General features: G+C 38.6%; 1 protein-coding gene across 1 annotated transcript in view; it reads right to left on the bottom strand.

Annotated features, from left to right (window-relative positions):
• Window positions 1–25,178, bottom strand: part of syn2b (synapsin IIb) — a 57,547-nt gene that overhangs the window by 22,768 nt on the left and 9,601 nt on the right. Inside the window, exons 2-3 of the mRNA XM_058631265.1 lie at window positions 4,601–4,658; window positions 3,017–3,108 (exon numbers count right to left, since the gene is read on the bottom strand). Of these exons, the coding sequence (XP_058487248.1) occupies window positions 3,017–3,108; window positions 4,601–4,658 (150 nt within the window). The remainder of the gene's footprint in view (window positions 1–3,016; window positions 3,109–4,600; window positions 4,659–25,178) is intronic.

Raw genomic sequence — 25,178 nt, forward strand, 5'->3', positions numbered from 1 at the left:
TAGTATTAGTACACTGTCCTCCAAAAAAGACATATTTGTACACTGGTGGGGGGATTGTGTTAGATGTATGGGTCAACAAGGCTTTTGGTTTTGGTTTTTCTTTCCAATTTCTTAACAACAATGGGTGTTTTATGAAAGCACAAACAGTACCAGATGTTTATTTTTGCCACCAGGATGACAAAGCTCAGCGGTTGTGGTTTCCAATTCCAAACCTTTATTTTTCCACAACCATAAAAAGGGAAAAAAGAGTATGAACGTCTTCAAATGAACTAACGCGAATGTAGTTTGCCAACAGCAAAACTTGTGAAGATACAATAACTGTATAAAATGAGAGTGAGAACCATAACTTAACTAAATATATTACTAATCCCCAGGGAAGCTGTGCATTCAGTTTTATTTTTCAGCTGTGGTTGAACTGCAGGATTACAACATGTGCGAAAGCAATTTGAAAATAGCACCTCATGTAAACTCATATTTTCCAGTTTCTATAACAACCTTATAATTTCCCTTTCTAAATACTTTCTTGATACATTTGTGGATCTCTAAAACAAAACAGCAGCCATCTCCTGTAATTTCTTCCTTTGTCTCTGGGAGAGAGAGAGAGGAAATATGAGGGGGGAAAAACAAGGAGACAGTGAGTACAGAGTAAAAGAGATGTAGAGATCAGTGAGAGAAAGAAAAGAGACAGAGAGAGAGAGAGAGAGAGAGAGAGAGAGAGAGAGAGAAAACGCTGGCACAGAGTGACCACCACCGGCTCTTTATGCACTGAGAATACTAATCAGACACTCCGAGACACTAAAAAAGACTCTGGTCGGGAGAACACAGCAATTAATGCCACTATAATCACTTCATTACAGACAGTAGACAGTGGAGATCAGCATGGTCTCGACCCCCCAGTTGAAAATTCACTATCAGTCATGGCAGCATTGGCATGGTCGTCCTAAAAAGCCCTCACTTTGTTCTTTAACAAAAAGTAAACAAATTTAGAAGCTATGTTTGTTGTGAGTCCAAACACACATTTTAACGCTTATAATGCAATAATACCCATATAAATTACAGTTGAAATATTATGACCTTCATGGTTTTACAACTGGTCAGATTAGGGCCACATGTAATAAATAAATAAATAAATAAATACATTAATTAATTAATTAATTAATAAATAAAACAGCATGAATCTGACTTTTTCTCTCAGAATTCCGACTTTTTTTTCATCAGAATTCTGACTTTAATCTCACAATTGTGACTTTTTTCCTCATAGTTCTGACTTTAATCTCACAATTGTGACTTTTTTCCTCATAGGTCTGACTTTAATCTCACAATTGTGACTTTTTTCCTCATAATTCTGACTTTTTTTCCTCATAATTCTGACTTTAATCTCATAATTCTGACTTTTTTCCTCATAGTTCTGACTTTAATCTCATAATTCATTGCTGTTTTATTTATTTTTACATGTGGCCCTAACACTCTTCAGTAGATATGCACTGCAATACACAATTAAAATTTTACAATAAATAAATATAGAAAGAGTAACGATCACATGCTGTTCCCAGCAAGAGACATAGACTCATATCTTTTTGCAGCATCACTGCTTTGACTTTAATGTTTTCCATCAGTGAATATGAATCAGAGTTTCCCTCCACATTCTGCATGACATCAGGCAGTAGAAGAAAGCTGAGTGTGTGTTTGTGTGTGATCTTTTTTTTCCGGACCAGCCTCTCATAAACCATAATAACAGACAGAGACGCTGATACTCAGTCTGACGCTGCTGTCTTTGCTTCCTGCTGGTTTTGTTTCCTGGTGAGCAGTGGGAGTTACAGTCTCACTGTCAGTCTGTAGCTGGGAAACTGGTGCCTGTGTGGGTTTTGTGGTGTGTGTTAGTTGGTTTGTGTTATTGTGTGCTTGACAGTACATTCACATGTTTGTATGTGTGTGCTGTATATACTGTGGCAGTCTGTCTGTAATGTGGCTAATGTGTCTCCACCCTTTTTTCCCCCCACAAATCAGAGGTTTTAGCAAAAAAAAAGAAAAAAAGAAGGATATTTATAATTTTCAAAACCATTCAAAGGATTCTCTGCCTCATCTCATAGAAAAAGCCAGCTCACTAGATATTCAAAAAATAAAACTAATTTTTGCATTTTTAGTTCATTTTGAAGTTAAAACAGGGTTTTTGACCTCTTGACTCAAGCCTTGTCCTATTTTAATCCACCCTGTGTGGTGTTTTATTGCAGTATTTGCTTTTTAAATTTTATTGTGAAACACTTTGAGCTGCAATCCTTGTATGGAAGGTGCTTTACAAATAAAGTTTAATATTATTATATCGTTGTTATTATTATAAATAGAGTTGTGTATAATAGGAATGGGGTAGGTACATATACGGTAAGTTTATACTTCTGCCTACTCCTTTTCAAACATGTGACGAGATGTAAATGTCAATGTGCTGTCATTGTAAATGTTGCAACAAAACTGACTAACTGTAATGGAAAAAAACACTTATTCCTTGTATTTCTTGCACAGTTTAACATTCACACCGAACTGGGTAATGCCCACATGGAACTGATTTACCAATCTTTCTGTTCCTGAGACCAAAGGCCATATTTCTCCTTCCACAGTTTCGCCTTTTGTGTGCTACACTGATAAGTTCATGAGCTGAGAACCAGCTATAAAACTATGTATCTTTCTCTGTGCCTTAAGAGCCATTTTGACTTGCCTCTGAGGTGTTTGTCCATCTTCGACGATCACTCTTTGCAAAGACGTAAACGGCGCTTCAACAATCCATTTGATACTCAAGCTTTGATATCCTCATCAGACATCTTAAGACTAACTAACTAACTAACTAACTAGTATACAGTCGGACAGAGTGAGTGGCAGCTAAGGTTGCATCATCCTCTTTAAAAAAAAACATCTAGACACAATAACAAAGTTTTTATCAGCTCTAATGTATCAGAAGATTTATAGCTAGTTGAAAATTGAGACAGTGTGTGTGTGTGTGTGATGTGTGATGTGTGATGCTGACCTGACCACTTTGGTCCCACTCCTGATGACCAGCATGTCCACGTTACAGGTTCCATTTGAGTGTGAGACGAGGTTGACCTCGGAGAACTCGGCCTGTGAGGATGGGAAAAGGGACATGGGACAGTTGAAGCACAGATGGAATATCCAGAAATCACACTAAATATTAAAAAAACAGTCACACACATCTATTTCGTGAATGGATCCAAACTGAAACAAGTCATGCAGAAATGAGATGATTATATCTTCAGTGTTCACTGCCACTTTCATACCAAAGAGATCCCCCCCACCCCCCCCATTAGAGTATTTTTTACTGTGAGAAAAACAGTGTAATAAGATGAGGAGAGAGACTTTGGTTCTGTTGCAGCCTGTATTTATTTTGTATACATATACAATATAGTCAATCTGGAGTAAAAAACCTACATGCTATGTGGTTGGTGTGGGTGCAAATAAGAGAGAATTTCTCTGTGACTCATAGCTGCTGACTCCTGTTTCCTCCAGAGTCTATTTTTGCTTGTGTGGTGAGACTTGGGGGTTGTAATTTAACTGTCAACATCTATTAGGTGTGAAACTCTTCTCAGTGGAATCACAGAGTCTAGTCATTTCAAATGCAGTAACCAGAAAAGGGAGAGCTGCTTCTGAGGTTCACCTCACGACAAACAAATACATCACAGTAACCACACTATGATACGAGGATATTTAACACGTTAGGAAATGTTAGACTTAAATATACACCAAACATTAAATACACCATTAATAACAAGACAGCTTTGCCTTTGTAAAACAATAATTATAAAGAAGAATTAAAAATGAAAGAATTTAAAAATAAGAAAAGTAGTAGTAGGAGTATTAGGTGAAACTGAAAAGAAAAAAAAATTGAATCTTTCAAGAATTAACTTGTAACATTATAAGAATAAAGTCGTAATATTAAAAAAAATGAAGACATTTGTAATATTATGAAAATAATGTCGTAATATTATGAGAATAAAGTTGTAATATAATGAGAATAACGTTATCACATTATGAGAATAAAGTCGACTTTATTCTCGAAAGATTCATTTTTTTTTCGTTGTCGTTTGGCCCTAATGCCCCGTCGTATCATTAGGATATATAATATTAAAATCATTAACATCAGTGACAACTCTAGAGCCACTTTATAGATACATGGAGATGTAGAACTCACTAAAGGAAGAAGTTAAAGGATTATCTAAGACTTGGGAAACATTGTGTTTATCCTAAGTGTTTGACCAACCAACCAACAGACCAACATCACCACCGCCACAGAGCCTTGTTGTCAGCATGGCTAATATGTAGCCTGTGGTAGTCTAACTCCCTTTTGGTCGTCATTATATGTTAACCACCATGCAGCACTTCCAGTATATGTGCTATTCAAAGTCATTTGTGACCCGCGACAATTAAGTAAAGGCAGATAATTGAGCTTTATCTCAAAGAAATGTTCTTCTTTATAATTCAAACTATGACCATTTTCCTTTCAAACATGTTAATATGAGGACAGTCCACTTTCATCTCTGTGCTCTTCCCCTTTTTACCCTCTGTGAATGATATTATGATTATAATGATATCATACCTGCTCCACTCTGATGTCGTAGTCTCCAAGGACCTTCTTTCCCCTGAACACTTTGACCCTGGGAACAAAGAAAGAAGAGATTCAGACTATTACCAGCTGTCTGTGCTGCCCTCTACTGGACATGACACTCCCCATGGATCAAATGAAAGAGAAAATGGACGCCTGCATGAGCAATATTCATGGCACAAAACTTTCTCAGCTGTAGGGGGGGAACTTGCTGCGTAATGATAATTTCTGAACAGCTTAAAAAAAAGATACAGCAAAGCAGTGATGCCCGAGCTGAACTTTGCAATTCGTGTCTGTCAGCGGGCGGTGACATTAGAATCTAATTAACCCTGCAATTCGGCTGCCATCCTGCAGTTTGAGTGATAAATGTGCCCAATAACAGCCTGGACTGATGTCGACTTCTTAATATCTTGGTTGCTATCTTACATCAAAAGTGATGCAGACATAAATTGCCAGCAAACACACACACACACACACACACACACACACACACAGAGGGTAAGCAGACAAAGTGACAGAGAGAAGGAGACAAGCAGGGACACACACGCACAGACAAATTGCTCAGGATGTTGCATATTGAAAGGTCTTTGCTTTATGCGCCTTGAGATAATTAAGTTGTGATGTGGTGTTATGCAAACAAAACGGATTTGATTTGTACACAACACTGTACGTGCTTCCATCATCCCATAGATTAAATCACAGGCCATGAGACTTGATAATGTGGCTGGTAGACACCTCCCCCCCCCCTAAAAAAAACAAAACAAAAAAACACATGTCAACCTGTAAGAAGGTCCAACTTCAAGGCTCTATGTGTGATTTGGAATAGTTTGTAAAGTATGTATAGACTTCACTTCTAAAACAATAATACTGCAAAATACATTTTTTTCTCGAAATATCTGCAGGTCCTTGAAGGTACAATTTATCCGCTGTCATAACCCTTCGAACAACATCCCTCCGTATGTACCTCAACCTGCCATAAAATAATACGGTATGTGCAAACAAGGTTGCTCACCATACCACAAATTAAAATGTGCACAAGATTCTTTCCATATAACCTCATAGCATTTTTGTGTGTGTAGTGCAGCACAGAGGCATCTGGCTCGTTAGTTTGGTTCATTAGGATCATACCATCTGTGAGAGAAACACTCTTGAGGGTACAACGCAGTAGTTCTCAATAAGAACACAAGCAGAAATTAGTGACAGTAAAATTACAGCAGCACTTTTTTCAGCAATGTTGGAAGGTTAGAGTTGAGTAGATATTATTACATTTCTTTTTTATTACCTGCTCAGGCGAGGTTACGGGGGGAGCTGAGGCGATACTATACGTCAAACATCGTCAGACTGCCGTCCACTGAAAACCTGAGTTAATCTCCAACATTCAGCAAAGGAAACCCTGCGATCGCGAGCATCACAAACCCTGTCGCTGTATTTCAGATTCTAATGATTCAGTTACACTGAAAACAACTGACGTAACTGTGTCGCGTATAAAACAAAGTCACAGCAGTTTCACATTGTAATATATTGTAATGGAAAACCAATCAAACCGTGTAGAGGCGAAGCGAGGCGGTACAAAGCAGTGGAAAAAAATGCCATTTAATGTTGCTCTGATGACACCTTAACTTCCTCTCAACCAGAACCAAACATCATCACTCTGTTATAAACACATCATCCAGTGCAACTTTAGTAAAGAATTTAAATGACAGTTTCGCACATCATCACAATCATTAAAAAAAAGCACAGGTGCAGGAGCAAATGAGGCTCCGCATCCAGCTTGTGTTCAGTATCTACTACAGCGCACAACGCAAAACAACAACCAGAGACATGGGGTGTCAGACAAACACAGTAATAGACAATTACAGGCTAGTGATCTACTGAAAGGCTGCTGATGTAGCTCCCCCCCATTTAATTCCATTAAAAAGCATAATGCAGCTGTCACATCGCAAAACACCACCATTTGAAAATGTGAATCAGAGCAGTGGGTGAATGTCAGGGAGAAGACTAACAGGACAAAAGTGCTCATGAGCCAAACATTGTAATTAGTTTTGAAGGGTGGCACTGCAGAGCGCCGTGTTCCTTTACGTGTAAGATTTACAGTAGAGGGTTTTATTGGCAGAAACTGAATATGCGACCCATGTTTGTAAGTTTGTATGTGTATAATCTAGGGCTGCAACTAAAGATTATTTTCTCAAATTAATCGAGTGATCGTTTGGTCCAGAAAATGTTCATCAGTGTTTCCCAATCCTGAAAATGATGATGTTTTGTCCACAAATGAAAATTATTCAGTTTTTATGATTTCTAAAGAAACCAGAAAATATTCACATTGAAGAAGCTGAAAAATCAGAAAACATTCAAACTGATAAATCAATTATAAAATGAGATGAATCATTGTAGTCCTGGTATAATCACTTTAAAATTAAATAATTATATATGTATTTTTTATTAGTATTTTAGTACTTTTATTTTACTTTTACACAGAAATTACACACGGGCGCTTTAAATATGTGTTCAAAGTATTTATATCTGCAATGAACCCGTGATCAAAATGATTCCACACCGCCACCGTTCACCAAATGGACTGAATTCATCCGGACAACTTCTTAAAGTTCTGTCTTACATGTCTCAAGGACTTCACTTGTATCATAAAATGAGTCTCCGCTGGCGAGGATAACTACCATAATCAGGGCGCAATGACTAGCTGCAAATTAAAGTATGATACATAATACATTATGACAAGCCATGTCCCTTGTCTCTCTCTCTGTCTCTCTGTCTCCCACACACTTCAGTGCTTTTTTTCGCCCCTTCTCTGTCTCCTTGCAATGCTACACTTTTCCCTCTTTGCCTTTCAATTCATACTTTCTCCGCACCCATCTGTTTTCCTCTTCACTCTGGTTATCATGATCAATTTACAGCAAAGGCACGTTAATGGAGTAGATGCATACAAATGAGCAACGCATAACAAGTGGCTGCATTTTAATGCATTGAAAGGGATGAGAGTGATTGGACACATGTGTTGCTATGGTGGTTTATGTAGTAAAACATACTGCAGTTGTCTGAGTCAATGAGCAGATTAGTGAGGTCGAGGAAGGCTGTGTTAAGTAAGGCCACCTGTGAAGATCCTCCTTTTTCTGGCATAGAACACAGTCGTTCTGGCAGCGTAAGACTTAACATGCTCCGTCTTTGTCAGTTGATCCAGTTGAGTAGAGATGGTGTAAAACAAAGATCTGAAGGTGGTGGTGGGGGGGTAAAAGGGCACAAAAGTTGTAATAACAGACCTGTCGGCTCTTGTGTGGTGGGAGATAATATCTGGTGGAAAATGAGAGCACAGTGGAGGGAATAACACTGAACTGTGCAGGCTGCAGACCAATATCTTATCTTATCTGCAGTTTCTATGGAAACTTTCTGCTGCATGCTACTTGTTACTGTCAGAATTGAAAAGAACAGCATTTTAATGTTGTGGATTTGGATGTGTATTTTGTAATCGGTCTTTGAGCATCTGTTAAAAGTGCAAAATAGATCAAATGCATCATTACTATTATAGTTTTTTACTAAATGTCATCGGACAGAAGTCTGGACACCTTATGTTAACTGTTAAACCTGGCATCTATTGGATTTACAATATGTCCATCTTCATTTGTGATATACCGTATATATATATATATATACTGTATATACTGTATATATGATGAGGCACCTTGATAAGTCCCCTGTGACGACGTCCCTGCCCCCTTTCTTGAAGATCAACGACCACTTTACCCCAAACCGAAGAATTCAACTATATTAAGGTTGGATATTTTTTTTTTTTTATTGTTTAGAGTGGTGAGAGTGTATATTATAGTGGTTTTGTTGATCTACTAGTTTATGTGAGGGCTTATGTGTTTGTGAAATGTAGCCTATAGGCCCTAGTTGTGCACAGCACCAGGCCTGCAGGTCACCCTTGTAAAAGAGATTTCTATCTTAAGGGATTTCCTGCTTAAATAAATGATAAATACAAAAATAAATGAATAAAAAAACAGGAACAAATCTCTATAATGTGATTTAAGCTTGGTGTGATGCTGCAACCTGGTAGTGTGAAGGACTGCGGCAGATCACAACCAGTCAAACCCAGCGGTTACCACATCTACATGTTCTCTCCATGCCCAGTGATCAGTCATTCCCCCTGTGATTGCTTCTCTGTGCAGAAGGTGGCCGGCACAAGCAGAGTTCTGATTGGCTACGCCGACTCAACATGCACAGCATACAAAGCTTCGCATTACTGTGGTATTGGCTCATGTGTTTTGCCTGACGTAAAGCTGTCGCGGGAGGCGCAGGAGGAGGTAACGGCACCTTTGGCCATTATCCTCCTTTTCTCAGCCCAATGACAATCAAGGTATCCTGCACCTTCCTCAGCCACACAGCAACTGTGCCTTGTCACTGTGTGGAAAAAAGAGCACAAGTTGTGACAGATGTGGCACTACACTGTACAGCAGGGATACAAGCATCGCTAAGGCTACAGTGACTTATATAAGATCATTCGTTTTCTATTTAAATCACTTCTACTTCATGAAAATGTGCCATAAATACATGAGAACATCCACAAGCAGCACATCTGCTTCATTAAAAAGGGCTTGTTAGGGCAACGCGGTGAAACCAATAGCAACCAGGTGGACGGCTTACTCGAGGTTTCACTGAATCCCATGTGAACGTACAAAGAGATTTACTGACCTCTGTGTGTGTGTGTGTTCGTACATGTCTGTAGTGGGCTGTAAGGACATATTTTGATTTAATGAGGTTATTTGAGCAGATCCTCAGAAACCTAAAGGGCTCTCTGAGGGTTAAGACTTGGTTGCTATGACTGTTTATGCAAGCATGGTTATTGTGCTCCTTGTCCTTGGAAACCAAACAGGTGTGACAACATTTTCTTGTTCCTCGCCCACTCTCCACTCTGTTAGGTTCTTTTTTTAATTATCACATCCTGCATTTCCTTCACACTTCACAATTTCTACTTTCATTAAGACATGGTCTTACATATTTAAGGCATAACAACATTTCCCTAAGGTGTTTTTTAAAATACAAACTGTAGAGTAGAAATTTGTTCAACAAATTTATTAGACCACCACCTAAAGCCACAGCTGCCCTAAGTTAACAGCAATGGTAGTTACCAAAATAATTATAATCAAAAAATATATATATATATATCTGTCTATCTATCTATCTATCTATCTATCTATCTATCTATCTATCTATCTATATGTCTCTATATGTCTATAGATATATGTCTAATATGATATTTGTCCACCAGCTAATTAAGAAGTAATTCCAACATGCTGACTGAATAAATACATCTATAAACTGTGAGCCTGGATTATCTGATTAATCTTATCCCACACGGGCAATAACCCATGACATTATGAAAACTGAACTAAAAAGACTGGAACCCCTTATTTATTAACACTTTAACACAGAGCGTATCGCAGACGACACGTTTGCACAAGCGCACTTTGCAATTATGCGGCGGTCAAAGCCAACGTATGGTTATTACGGTAATTTCACTCGCGCTGTTTCAGGAAGCCAGCGAATCAGCATCTTTGTCACCAGAGAGGAGAGAGTTGGAAAAACGTATAAAATGTTTTATACTGTTCAACTTTTATATTGAACAGGCAAAATCTGGTGTACATGTACAACTACAATGTTTTTTCTTCATTTTAAATTGTTAATACACCATTTTTACATGTAGTGAATTGTGAATAACTGCCAGATATTGAAAGTTATTCTGGAAAAATGGGCAAAAGCACTTACTCACAGGACATTTTCTGGCCCTTTTATGGTTAAAATAAGCAAAATAGGCCAGACGGACATTTGGAGGCTGAGGGGTTTTCCCGGTCACTCTAACCCTTTAACACCTAACATAGACTTTGAAGTGTTCTTAACTAGTTCTGCTGAGACAGTGTTTTTGTACATTCAAATCTATTTATGTGCGTATTTTTAAGAGCTCTGGGCTGTTGTGTGCACAGACGGACAGCACACTGAAAGTGACAGTAGCCAGATGAACATCTGGATAATGTGCTCATAGAGTCTAATTTGTGCTGAGCCACAGCGCGGTTGTCTGCAGTGATTTGTCTTTTCTTCATCTTTCCGCAGACACCCACTCTGTCTCGACTCACCACGGGACCAGGGCTCACCTTAGTTTCACCTTGCTAACAGATGAATCACTGCGTGGCAACAGATTTTGTTCTTGGCCTCTTCTTCTCATTGTTTTCACTCGACTTTACACGTCAACTTGCCCAACCAACCAGTGCACATTTAAAAAAATAATAAAATTTAATGATGTCCGGTTCATTCAGGAAACCCGATTAGATTGACGCACCACTTCTCCAAGACAAATGAGGCGTGGCGAACACTTAACTGTCAACCACTGTCTCCTCTACTCTGCATCCACGAGTGGACAGCTCAATTTGTTTTAAACACAAGAACACAAATCTCCATCCTAAAAGCCTGCAGTAACTGAAAGCCACTGACTGCAGAGGAGTATCTTCCCTTTGAAGACAAATAAATGAAAGGCAGTCTTTAAATTGAATTTTAGCCTTCAGGATTTAACCACGCATATGCCCAGCCGAGTCATTCTGCTGAGCATAATATACAAACAATAGCCAACTTTTCACAGTAGATACAAAATGAAGAGCAAGTGTATTACACGACAGAAATAAATTGTTCAAATTTAAAGTTGATTGTGCCTTCATGTTTTTTTGTTGCTGTTATTGTGTAAAGTGGAATAAATAAAGTTAAGCTATTCCATCCTGTCCCCCCCCCCCCATGTTACCTATTTAGGACATTTCTGGCATAAAGACTAAGAGATGACTTCCTGTTTACTTTGACAACCAAACATTACCATATAAACTTACATAACAGGATATTTTAGGCTGTATTTATAATATTTAGAGGCCAAAATTTATAAATAACAGTGACATGCAGCTCAGAGGAATTAGGTACTGGTCAGTTATTTGTTAACTTAAAAAACAACAGCATACATACTGTATGGCACACGCTTCCTTGAAATCATTTTTTTTGTTGAATGTGGATTAAAGCATTTGGCTGGAGGGAGATGAGGCAGACTCACATTGTTAGTCGGGCAGAATACATTACCAGCAGGTGGAGCTGGGACAGGCATCAACAATGGCTGATGACATCAGCTCCATCTTTAGAAGCAGCAGACTGTTTCCTAATGGGCCGGGTGGGGAGTATGTTTTGGCTTTGCCACAGAGAACACAGTATTTGTCTAGGAGGAGGAGCAGCACAGTCCCACAGTACAAATATAATATACAGCACTCTGAATCTTATATGGTTATGTGGACGAATGATATTACGTCTTCAGACTTACCTATGGTTTAGCAATGAGATAAAAGACAAAAATAAAAACACAGTATGACCAAATAATTAAAATACATTTAGATGTAATTGTTTCGATGTTTTGATTTAAAGGAAGCCACTGAGTACTGTAAATCCTGTTTCTATGTTTATTGCAAATGATGCTAGTATATGAGGAGTTAATCTTAGGGGTAGAAATACGTGATACTGCAAAAATTTCATTATGTCCTCATAATGACAATAAAAAATTCTTGAATCTTGAATCTTGATACATGGTCCACGATAACAATAATATCACGATACATCAATTCTGTGATAATCAACATAGCAAGACAATCACATAGCGATACATCTGTGTAACTGAAGAGAAACGAAATGTCTGTGAAAAGTTAAAAGTGCAGGATTTATCTTATTATTCACAATATAGAGAACAAAGTGCATCAAGTCTATGTAGTGAACGTGGATCTCTATATTTATCTTCCAGTATCCCGCTGTAAACACCCTCTTCTTAATTTGTTAATTAAAATAATGATATTTGCCCTGGCATATCAATTATCTTATTGCACGCGGAAGGACAGCGCTATATATCACCAAAACAATATGTTGACCCACCCTTGAAGAATCTATACAACTAATTAGTTTTTATTTTTTAAAAATAGTCTGTGTTCATATAGCGCTTTTCTAGTCTTGAGGACCACTCAAACCTGCTTTACACTACAGTTTTTGCCATTCACCCATTCACCCATTCACTCACACTTTCATACAGCTTATCTGTATGTGCAGGGCATTTTTCTATCATCTCATCTTTCATACCCATTCACACGCTGCCAGCACAGCTGTCAGAAGCAACGTGGAGTTAAGTGTCTTGCCCAAGGACACATCGGCATGTAGACTAGTGGAGCCGGGAATCGAACCCACAACCTTCTGGTTGAAAGACGACTCACTCTACCACTGAGGTAACATAAGTTGCCAATATGTACTAGGAGAAACGTAATACTTTGAGCTGATTGCAGGAAATATTACGTACCACGAAGGAAAGAATTCGTGGCACTATTTTTTTTACATGTACTAATACAAGCTAGTTTATTTGGGGCTTCGGTACAAAATAACAAAGGAGAAATACAAAGAAACAATTCATCCATTGGCATTATGAGCTTCGCACCTGCACTACAATGGTGCTTCCTCTGCCACAACGTGTCCTTGATGTTGTACTTCAAAGCTATTCACAGCACATACAGAAATGTTCCAATAAATGTTCCATTGGTCCAAAAGTATACTGAAATCTTCAATATTTTCATGCACTCCTGTGTTAGACTGCCTATACATCAAACTAAACCATACAGCTAATAATGGATGCCATGGCAATTTACAGCTCCAGTGCATAGATTACAATCAATCAGTCCTGAGTATTGGCAGTAATTCAGACACTGAACAAGCACAAGCCAGTCGATTCCTCAGTAGCTGTTTCACAGGAGTGAGAGTCAAGCCTGTGAATATGGATGAAGTTGAGCAAATGTAAGAAGCAAGCTTATTACACGAAGTATGAAGTATTTGTGGTTTAAATTAAATAGTATTCAAGTACATTTTAGACTTTGACATGAATGAGTTGCCTACAGATTCTGATACATGTGATATGTTCTTGTAGTATTTACCACTACTGTTTGTTTCTAGCAAGGTTTGAATGCTGAAATTATAAATTGCATCCAGCTTGTTTTGGTGGAATTGTGCCCGCTGTTCTCTGTCTGCAGAGAAACATGTTGCAGGCTGAAGTTAAAGGATGTTAAAACTTCACAAGGAAAAAATAAATTCAAAAACTGGTTACATGTGTCAAGTGAGACAAGTTCAAAAGTTAATATATAATATAGCTATTACATAATAAATACTACTTTTCCCTTGTTTTAGTGAAAGAGCTGTAAAAAAAAAAAAACACTCCAAGATTGAGAAATGTTCAGTTTGTTTTTCTCCCTATCATTAAAATCCTTGCAAACCATTATGGCGTTGTTAATTGAATTCTACACTATGACATGTACATTTACAAGAGAAAAGGGTAAATAACTGCAGTTCATTCTGGACTGGGATTGGTGCCACTTGGCTCAAAAACATTTTGTCCTCAGCAATTTAGTTCCAATCACCAACAGATTGGCATTTAAGTTAGCCATATTTAGAGTTTTGCATTTGTATTGCACTCTTGTCTATTTCTAGTGCTGTGCTTGCATTACATTACAGTAATTGCTGTTGTGTGCACAGAATATTGACCACAATATGAATCTGCTGAAGGTGTGCAGTTACTTCATATGGTTACAACAATAAGTCTATTCATAAGTCTGTTTATTGTGATCAACAAACATCAACAAAAACACTGATGATTATTCTCAAGTTATCTCATCCATCTCTTTTAATTTTATAATACATTTTTGGCAGTGCGCATTTAATATCCTGACTTCAGATGTAATGTACTGTTTTTATAATGGCAGGACTGCAGCAATGATCTTTCGCCTAGATTTAGTTAGTTAGTTTTTATTATTATTCATTTTCACTGCTGTAACTTCCTTTATCATGCAAACCACAACATATAAAGACCCAGAAATCATTAGCATAGCTTATAGCTAATAAATGACCATAATTTAACACAACAAATTGTAATCTGATTAAATACTGTGGATTTTTGTTACTGAATAAAAAAAAAAGAATGGGTACGTTCTGTACTGCCTGTGTGGGTGATTGCATGGCAGGTCATCTGTTATCACAGCTGCTCGTAGTAATAATAGTTTTAAGGCTGCACTACGGGGGATCTGCAGCTATTCACGCTCTATCGATTAAGTGTGACATTGGATCTATAGGTCTTCAGCTTGTGGGGGCTGTGTGTTGCTATTAAGTAACCAAACAGATGATACTGTTTTGCTTCACTGGTTCTGGATGAAGTTCTCCCACAGCGGAGGATGAGAGGAACAGAGGAGATAGTAACTGTCAGAGGCAGAGAGGGGACTTAGAGGATGAAAAAGTAAACTGAACTGCTTGCCAATCAATGTCTAATTGATTTATTAATTGATTAATTAGCTGTTGAAGTGGTGAGAGGCGGAAGTTGGGTTCATTAGAAAGTAAACCTATACTGCAAGTTAACATTTGTTCACAGCCACATACAGTGTTGGAGATTCTTCACCAATAACACATAGAACTACCTTATAAGGATATGGATATAAAAACCACACAAATTTGGGACTTGAGAAGCTCAACTGTATCAGTAATGGAGTATAAAGAACGTTTGTTTGTTTACAATATTCTGCCTCAAAGGCGATGGAGATTATTTATCAGGTAATACAGTTCAGCTCCATTAAATGAGAATACCAATGTGTGTGTTTATAACTCCTGCTTATTAATCCGGTGCTTATAAGAGTGAGGCTTTTAAGAGAACGTCTCTCTATGTGCTAATAAAACTTCAGGTGCACAGAAATGAAAGGTGACATAAGCATAAAAAGAGATAATGAATGACTGGTTGAACTCCTGCCTATGCAAGACATTGAGGAAAACAGTGGCAGTGATCTTGTGTTCAAACACTGCTATGTACTGTAAAGCCTTTCATGCAAACTGTAAAACAAGACAGAAGCTACATTTGTGTATAGTGCCACTCTTTGTGAGAAATGTGGAGTAGATTATTCGTCACTTAAACATTCAAAACTAGCAAAAGTTAAGGTTGGGCTGTTTTTTAACTAAATACAGTAGTTCTAGTTTCCTAAACTTGACCAAATCTCGGATTACGATTCATCTCACATAAGAAAAACTCTCCTAAGCCGTTTTTTCCATCATGGTACAGTTCAGTACAGTACAGTACGGTATGGGTTGGAAAGGTAAAGCCCTCGGTCATTGCGTTTTGACTGAGAACAGCACCTTCACTTGATAGGCGGGGTGTGCGCTGTGCAATGAAACAATGAGATTATTAGAGATAGACGTTAGAGGTGCAAGTAGGCACATTATGAAAACTTTGGACAGATAAAGCCATTTCCCTCTATTTTAAATCTTTATGGTAAACAAAGCTAACTGTCTGCAGCTCTAGCCTAATAATTACTCTACAGACATGTAATACAACTCTGCGAGGATGCAAGTAAGATAATGTAAGAAGAGAACAACTACTTTTAGCTTGAATCTCCCTGAATAAACTTGGTCGTATTGTATCACACACTATTGTCACATGGAAACAGCAGTCGTCCTAATCCATACTGCAGAGACACAGTGGAACCACTAAAGTGAACGAAAATAGAAAGCTAATAGACAGCAGTCTGTTGTGTGTCATCATTTGTGCCAAGATCCAAAGCTAAAGACCCATTAAGGCTGCTCGGCACTGCATGCCCACAGAGCACATGCGCACAAACACAATGTCCTTTAATGTGATGTCCCTACTGTTCTCTTTAATGGCTTTTCACATAGTGGCAACACCAATGACATCTGCTTCAGTGATGCAGTGCTACTCATTAATTGAATCTTGTGAGGTGCCCAGCAATGTTGTGACTGTGTGTGGCTGTGTGTAATTGTTTTTGTGTGTGTGACATTAACACTGACCTTTTCAGGATCAGTAGTCTTCAAGGAGACCAAAACCTGGCCCTCATGGGGAACTGGTTAAGTGGTAGGGCTAAGATTTGAATTGTGGTTAGGTTAACTGGTTGTGGTTGGTTAATGTTAGGGATAATGCTTTGTTCAGACTGTCCAAATAAGTCAATGCTGTGTCCATATGTAGCAGAGCTGAGCAAGTCTGTGTGAGTGTGTGTGAGAGAGAGAGAGAGAATGAGAGTGAGACAGTATCACACTGAACCTTCCGAATGTCAGCGAGACAATGTTGATGTTGTTTCTGCCTCCAACTTCTGAGAATGTGGTGAGAGAACTAACCACGCACAGAACTTTTGCATTTTTAAATAAGGTCTTGTAGTGTATGACAACTTTTATGGGTCTTATTAATATAATATAATGAATTGTTATACAATTGTTATTGCTACAGTTATGCAAATATGTACTTGTAAATATGGATGTATATTTTCAAAGAACAGAGGCAGAATATACTGTACATTAAACACAGGTTAGAGTGGTCAACAACAACAGCAGGGAAAGAGATACAGTATATAGTCTCTTAAGTGCTACACTCAGGCTGTGGCATTCACAATAAGGGAACAAACGACATCCAACACATATTGCAAGAGTAAAAGTTGAGTCTTTGTAGCCCACCAAGCATCTGGCAGCAGCAGCAGCCCCCCCACTCAGATTCACTAAGAATACTCAACCTCTCAGTTCACACTGGATTAAATGGATTTGAGTTCTGTTTTATCAGTACATGCAGACTCACCCTTTGCACCAATAATAATGAGTCAGGGAAATAATATAATGCAGCTGTAGTGGCAGTACTCAAGCAGTACACAGACAAGGTTTCTGGTCCCTGATTTTCCTGCTTCATTTGTATGTGTGAGATTCTCACTTTCACTCTCTGCCCCTCCTCCCTCGCCTTATCTTACTCCTTCCCGTACCATCTCGCCACACCTCAATCACTATTTTCTCTGCCTTCTCACTCGGTACATTTCCACACACAGTTAAGTCAAACTATGGTTTTATCTCCATAACTGTCCTTGTCCCAGTGTACGGAGTAGTGAGGAATCGATTGATTGAATGAAGTGTGTCCACCTCCACTGTGATGTCTTATCCTTCTGTGTACCAGCTTGTACTATTATTTCTTGATTTAAACCAGGAGCCTGACCTGACATTTTGATTTATAATCAATAGTCAATCAAAAGTCTTCCATGAACTGTTAAGAATCACAGATACGTAAAGAAAACAAATACCGGAACTGCCGGATTTCTGACCCTGAGTGTAACATACATGCAGTAGTAATGATGCTCAATCTGGGAGTGTCAGTCTGGTTTTAGTTGGACTAACCCAACTATCCGCCTCTCTCTAATGCCTAATGTAACCCTGCTGAATGTCTAATGTAAATCTACTGAGTCTCTGACTCACTCTCTCATCACTTGCTCTTTCACCCTCTCATCCTCCTGCCAGTTTCCTACTGTGTGTGTGTGTGTAGATCGCTGAGCCATGACATGGCTGAGTGCAGCAGCTTCAGGGCTGTCGTGTGCCACGGTGCTGAATTGCACCACAGAGGCACGTGTCGCAGATTTTTCCGGGTTGCCATTCAGTTCTGACCTGTCTTTATCTTTCACACTCAAGCACATGATGCCCACACACTTTGACGCAATGCATTTATTTATAATCCTTATTATAGTTTACACATTACATATAATAATACACATTATACTGTCTCTGCCTTTCCTGATTCTCTTATAAACGTGTTTGTTATGAACCAAAACACCAACGCAAAGTCATGACACTGATTCATTTCCTGGTTCTTCACTTACACAACTGGAGATACAAGTCTCACAAACACACACACACGCGGCCCCGTTGGGATTTACCAGTTAACGCCCCATTATAAATGAAACAGAACGTTTGTTCTCATTGTGTTTACTTTTAATTAAAAGCCTCCGATTTTATTTGTAGGCATTTCTGATAAACTCAAACGTGTATTGGTGGATGACAGGGAAAGTTTTTGTATTTATTAAGTTGAATTCCAAAGTTAGTCCTATTCACGCATTCAGTCAGTCTGATCATTTTGGCCTCTTGAGAGCGGATAAATAATTGTGTTCTTACTTGGCAGAAGAGGGTTCCCTTAGGTTGTGCTAAATTATGACTAATAAGATTGATTTTCCGTGACCTCCTAATTTGCAGCTCTATGTCTTTTTAATCTTCACTGATCGAGTCTCATGACACGCGGTGGATTCGACAGTTCAACATAAAAAAATACCTTTTTTTCTCTCCTTCTTTTCATTTATTTGGTTTTAATGAGAGTACAAATTCTCTTAAGTTGACTCATGTCAAAGTCAAAGTGAGGATGTTAAATACAGCACTGGGTGCAAATACCTAAAATACTCACAGATATAATCAAACAATTTCCGTTATTTTTAGCCAGAGGATGGAATGAAGAAGCAAAATACACCTGATGGCGAAAAATAAAAGAAAGACAACACAATCTGTGTCAGATATTTCACCTGTGGAACCTTCTTTTTCCTCACACTATAAGAAATGATCTGTCATTACACCAAATCCAAAATACATACACACACTTTTTATGGTACACTGACTCGTTCCTCTCCTAATCACTCCCCAGTAGAGGATTCTAAGAGAACACAGATGACAAGCAATATTTTGGCTTGAAGTTTTTTTTCCCATCAGCTGCCTCTCATCTCTTTCATTTTTTCATTTCAGCTCCTTGTCTGCAGGGAAATACAGAAGAACGTGTGACAGTTTATAGCCACTGGGCTGAGACGGATAAGGTTGGGATGTGATGATTTAAAAAAAGGGGCAAAATAAGCAAGAGTGGGTAATAAAAAAGGAAACAAGGAAAGGAGATAAGAGTAATTTTCAGGCTTTCAGTTAAGACAAATATGCTAATTTGTTCTTTGCACTGTGGTTTTCTGTTTGTGATTCTGACCATGGGCGGGCCTTAGGAAGCTGCCTGCTGATTGGCTACGGAGTTCTGAAGCCACATCCGACATCCGACAAAATAATTGTAAGTTTCTAACGTTTATAATCTGACAAACGTTAGATACTTACAATTATAAGTTCCAAGCCCGAGACTACTTCCGGTCCATTGAGCAAACAAAAAACACAAAGAACAAATCAGGGCGTGCAAAGAACAAGTGTAATTTCAAACAATAAAATACAACACTTTTGAATGATTAAATAGATATTTAATTTGCTTCTTAAATAGTGTTGTTTGCTTCCTGAAAATATTGGCACAAATCTAAGTCCATATTGGCACACTTCACACACTAGTCTTGCCCTTTAAAGGTACAGTGTGTAAAATTTAGCAACATTAATTGGTAAAGTTGTATTGTATGTAAGTAGTCTTCAGTTAGCATCCAAACTCAAAAGATGTTTACTCTATCCATTGTGGGCTATTGTAAAAACATGGTGGTCCAAACTAGCCTGGCGGCTTATGTAAAAACAAAATTCTCATTGTGAGGTAATGACAATTAACAAATGGACCTTTAAAATTGCATGCTATTTCAGGCTTGTGTCTTAAATCAGGGGGTTTGTTTAAGACAGCAGCATCTTCAGCTCAAACAAAACCCAAACACCCACAACGGCTGCGTGACCTGTGCGTGAGTGAGAGGCTGCAAGCAGATGATGGAGCCAGACAAGCCTCAATACTGAAGAGACACAGGTTCTGACAGGTGAACGTTAACAATTCTAAAATATTAATATGGTTCTCTGCTCCTGCCTACCGTCACATCATACACAACATTGCAAGTGGATACAGCAGCAATCCCTCACTGTGGGTGTTTGAAACAAGCTCAGGAGGGAGGATTTTTTTTCTGGTCACGACTCAAAGACGGCACGCGCCGCACATGCAAACATGTACACACTTAGACGCACAAACGTGTTCAGCCAAGTGTTCATTTATTCCTGTCATTATTTCTTCAGCCATTTAAAAAAAAAAAAAAAAAACCTTCTTGCCGAGTTGTGTCACGTATGTGAAATGGAAAGATGTGAATTTGTGGCGAATGTGAAGAAGGAAGACTTCTGCATAACAGCACACACACACACACACACACACACACACACACACACACGCACACAAATCCGCCTACACAAGCCAAACACACATCCTCCTCAATTCCTTTTCAGGTTAAGAAAAAGCCTCTTTCTTTAATCTCCTCATTCACATTCTCCTTTAATCTCTTTGCGTGTTGCGGTAATTATTTAGAGGATATTTCAGGTGTGGTGGCATCTACTCCTAGTCTAATACAAATTCAGTCATTTAACCAACTGAGTCTTGAATTTGCAGATAGGATGAAAAAGTGAAGTGGAAACGTTAAACACTATACACTGAAAAGGAAGAGATTTGGTCTTTGTCGTTAGTCACATATTTATAAAACATACTGTTTCTAAATTATGGATGCTGGCTGCTGTACACATTTTTTTGGCACCATTCACTAATACAGTTTTCAGTATTTTAGATGTAGATAGCAATTTATGCTAAAGTAACACATGGTAATGTTCATTTGTTGAGTAGCCAACGATACCAGTGAACTCTGAAGCAGGACTTTTATTTACAAATGTCTTCAGACCAGGTACAGTAGACAAATATGATTACATTGTTTTATTTTTCAAGATTAGAAATGAAAACTAACCCTGAAAAAAAACAACTACAACATTGTTGTTTTTGTCATTTAATATTTACCTCCGCTGGAGAGGTTATGTTTTCAGTGCTGTCTGTTTCTCACTTTCACTTTCTTAAATATTGCACTTAAATAGGTGTTATAGGTGTTTAAAGAAATAATGCAGAGATAATCAACAGGAATAGATAAGTGTGTGAAGCAGATCTTCGGTCAATTATATGACCTTGTTGGTATAACACCATGTATTGTTATATTCTGAGTGTTGACAGTATAGTGAGTGTGTGCATGCATGCATGCATGAGTGTTTGTTTGTTTTTATGGAGCATAGAGAGGAAGCGAGGCTCCACTTGCCCATTGCAGTTTATGGCGTCTCCATGTTGACAGTTTGACACTCACACCTACAACAGGACTGCATGTCATAAATGAGAGAGAAGCAGAGAGACACACGAGCAGCAGATAAAAGAGTTGCTACTTGGTGACGGGAACTGCACGGTGCATTTATATGAGAGTTGTACATATTAACTTCGTTGCTCCGTCCAATTTTATATATCTATGCGCCACTTACTAGAGCAGCGGAATGAAAGTCAATTAAGTGATAAAATTCTAGTTATTCAGCACAAGTACAGTCGGTGTCATGTCACAAAGCTCCCAGCATCACATACAATATTTCACAAGGACACCGAATAATTGGTGTTGTCTTCTTTGTGTGAAATTTGTCACTGCTCTCTGCTATGTGCGGGCTGCACATACTGTAGAGGCCAGTCACCAGTCTCACATTCTGCACTAATAAAGGTACATCTAATCTTATCTTTTGGGAGGTTAGATTATTGTTGGAATCCATAGATGGCTTCAGTTCTGCTGCAAACATTTTGTGATATACTTCCTGACTCTTTAAACTGCTGTTTCCTTATTTCCTGCCAAAATACACCATAGCACCTTCCACAATACGGTCAACTGAGACATTAAAGATCACTGAGATTGCTAAAGTGCTACACCTCCCTGAATCAGTCACAGATAGTCTCAGGTATCTTTTTTTTCTTTCTGCTTTAGGTAGGTAGGTAGGAGGTATTGTCTGCTTAACAATGAAGCATTTGCATTTGTTAACGGTTTGGAGAAGAGGAGTTTTTTTTAAGTATTGCAGAACTAATGGGAGGACAGATGCCAGGTTTTGTGCTGTACACATGTGTTAACCTGGGTTTGCAGTTTCATTGTGGCTCAGTGTCTTTATGCCCTTCCTGTGGATGTCAAGTAGCCTGCTGCAGGAAACAATGAAAAGAACGCCGCAGAACCAAGGTCAGGCCTCTGTGACGACCTAAACCACGTCATCCTTCACAAAACACTTAATCTGATTAGTAGTGCAGGAGCCCCTGTACAGCTTCACCTTTCAAATTAAGTATACAATATTGTACCTACAGATAATGATGATGGCCATTTAAGTTAATCAATTTAAATAAGAGAAAAATTATGAGACATCTTTCACACAAAAGTAAACCTTATAATCATGAAAATGTGCTTTACCAGCATACAACATTATCTCTATTACTATAAAAACACTCCCATTTGCAGCATGAGTTGTAGATGCAAAACGAGCTGTCCAAATATACCATAATAGATTGGCTTTTAGGGTTTCTTTGCAAATTTGAAATGAAAGAAAGTGGCTATGCGTCATTGCTGTGCACCTCGACAGCAACACTATCCTCACCGTCTCCACACTTTCGTGCACACTTTTGAATAATTAACAAGATAATCATCATTTTGGAGATGCTGCCTTTATCGCGGGCAAATGCCACATTTCAATTTGTTCTCATGCCCCTCGGCTCCTTTTGTGAAAAGTGTGAGTGCTATAAATCGATAGTGCATGTCCTCGTGTGACGTCTCGCTGCCAATTGCTCTCTTGAAAAGTGTGGATAACACAAAAATAGGACTGTATCGCACTATTTGTTATAAAACCAGGTCCCGCTTGAGATCTAATATGTGGACAACAGCAGGCGTTGTAGTGAGCCAAGCAGCTCAGACTGGCTTTAGGCCTATCTGATCCACTGATGTACCGGAGCCTTTCATAACATGGAATCAACCAAGACGGTGGGAGGAAGAGGAGGCAAGAGTGAGAGCAACAGACCGTAAGAGAGACGAAAAACATTGACCTTTGTCTAAAATAGATTATTGTGACCCTCCATAGACTATATTTAACCAGGTAAGAAAAGTCTAATTTTCAAGAGCGATAGAAGCATCAGTACATTTAAAAGTTGCATCATAAAAACCAACAATACAGAACTAATGTGATACAGTGATTATCATTTCTTGTATTGACGCTAAATTCCCTTCCATCTCCTTTCATGTCTGTCTCACCTATAACCAGCCTTTTCTGTTATAATCTCTGTCTTACTTTTTCTTTTCACTCCATGTTTTCCCCTTCACCTCTCACTTTCTGTGATGTCCATGATTCCCTCCCGACTCCAAATCTAATAGCGATCCTCATCGACCCTTTCTTAATGGAGCACAAGTATAATGGCAGGCTGAGGCTTTCCTCCTCGTAGCAAATGGAGAAAAAAACTGAACAGGCATGACTCTCTAGAATCTACATTCTACAGGAGGGGAAACCCATAGAACCTCAAAGTGAATTTTCTCCGTGTTTTATAACACAGTTAAACCCATGAGTAGACCTATCGGTACCCTCTGTTCGCTCAGCTTACTGCGGTGCACCACTGCTAAAACTTTAAAACAAATGACATGTACTGTTTTATATATATATAGTATGTGTATATATGTTAACAACATGTGTTTACAAAGCAGATATTATTGGAAAACTGACACTAAGAAACTGCACCCATTAACAAACACAAGCACTTTTAATCACCACAACGACACACTTTGTGTGCCAGCATTTAAATATAAAACATCCTCCGTTTCCATGACAACTAAGGCAGCAGAGAGATATCGTGTACACATCTTTCTGTCACCGTTAGATCTGAGCTAAACTGGGGTTTGTTGAGAGCACTTAAGAGAGCACTTAAAAATATGTACCAAAAGGTTCTGTAGATGTATGCTCGCTGCTTTATTCAGGATGCAGATCCTCGAGAGGAATTACTCAGATTCGTGTTGATATGGAGGATAATAATAATATGCATACCTTCGCTGTGACTTCAATGATGCCTCTGCTGTTTGCTTTGAAAAAATTAGTCAGAGATGTGATTAATGAAAACACAGTAGCCATGGCTATGAGCCCGGGGACACTTTCATTACAAATCTTGTAAATCCAATTAAATTAAATAAAAAAAAAATATTACTGCATGTCAATATTGAAATGAGTGTGTTTGAGGTGGTTTGTTCTTGTATGTGCGTGTGTGAAGAGGCCACTGGCTGCTCTATATTGACATTTGTTGGAAATTATTTTTATTTACATTACATTAGACGTCATTTAGCTTTTATCCAAAGCAACTTACAATAAGTTAACATGGAGATACAGTGCCTTTACACACAACACCTATGTAAACACTCCACTGGCTGTTGGTCTTATCACTTAAATGTGTGCAATGTGCACACACATGTACGCAAAAAACGGGTAATTCTATGTTTGCGACTGACTCATGGGACTCATCAGAGCTTCTACATTAGACAACTTTTCCAAACTGACGATCTGACTTTCACACCGTCTTCACACCACTGCCGTCCAGGTGTGTGGGGGTGAGAAATTTAGCAATGTTAAGCCTTCTTGTGGCCGCTCATATCAAAAACTCATTATCATGCTCATAAAACACCTAAAGAACTTGAACAGAAATGAGTGAGAAGCCAAGATGTACTGTACGTCTTTTGTGAATGTACAATCAATTGTCCTGCTTATTTTTGTAACTGTAAAAACTGTGGCAAAACCCCACTAGCACCTTTTCCTAACCACACGTTCCAAGTTTACCACAGATTGTCTGTTGCCATAGCAACAGTGGATCGCCTCAACAGAGGTTGTGTTGCACATCAGTCTTCGTGAAGGCCCTCTTAGATGTCTGTACGCCATGCGCCTC

The sequence above is a fragment of the Solea solea genome, chromosome 6 (genome assembly GCF_958295425.1).
Source record: "Solea solea chromosome 6, fSolSol10.1, whole genome shotgun sequence".
Classification (NCBI taxonomy): domain Eukaryota; kingdom Metazoa; phylum Chordata; class Actinopteri; order Pleuronectiformes; family Soleidae; genus Solea; species Solea solea.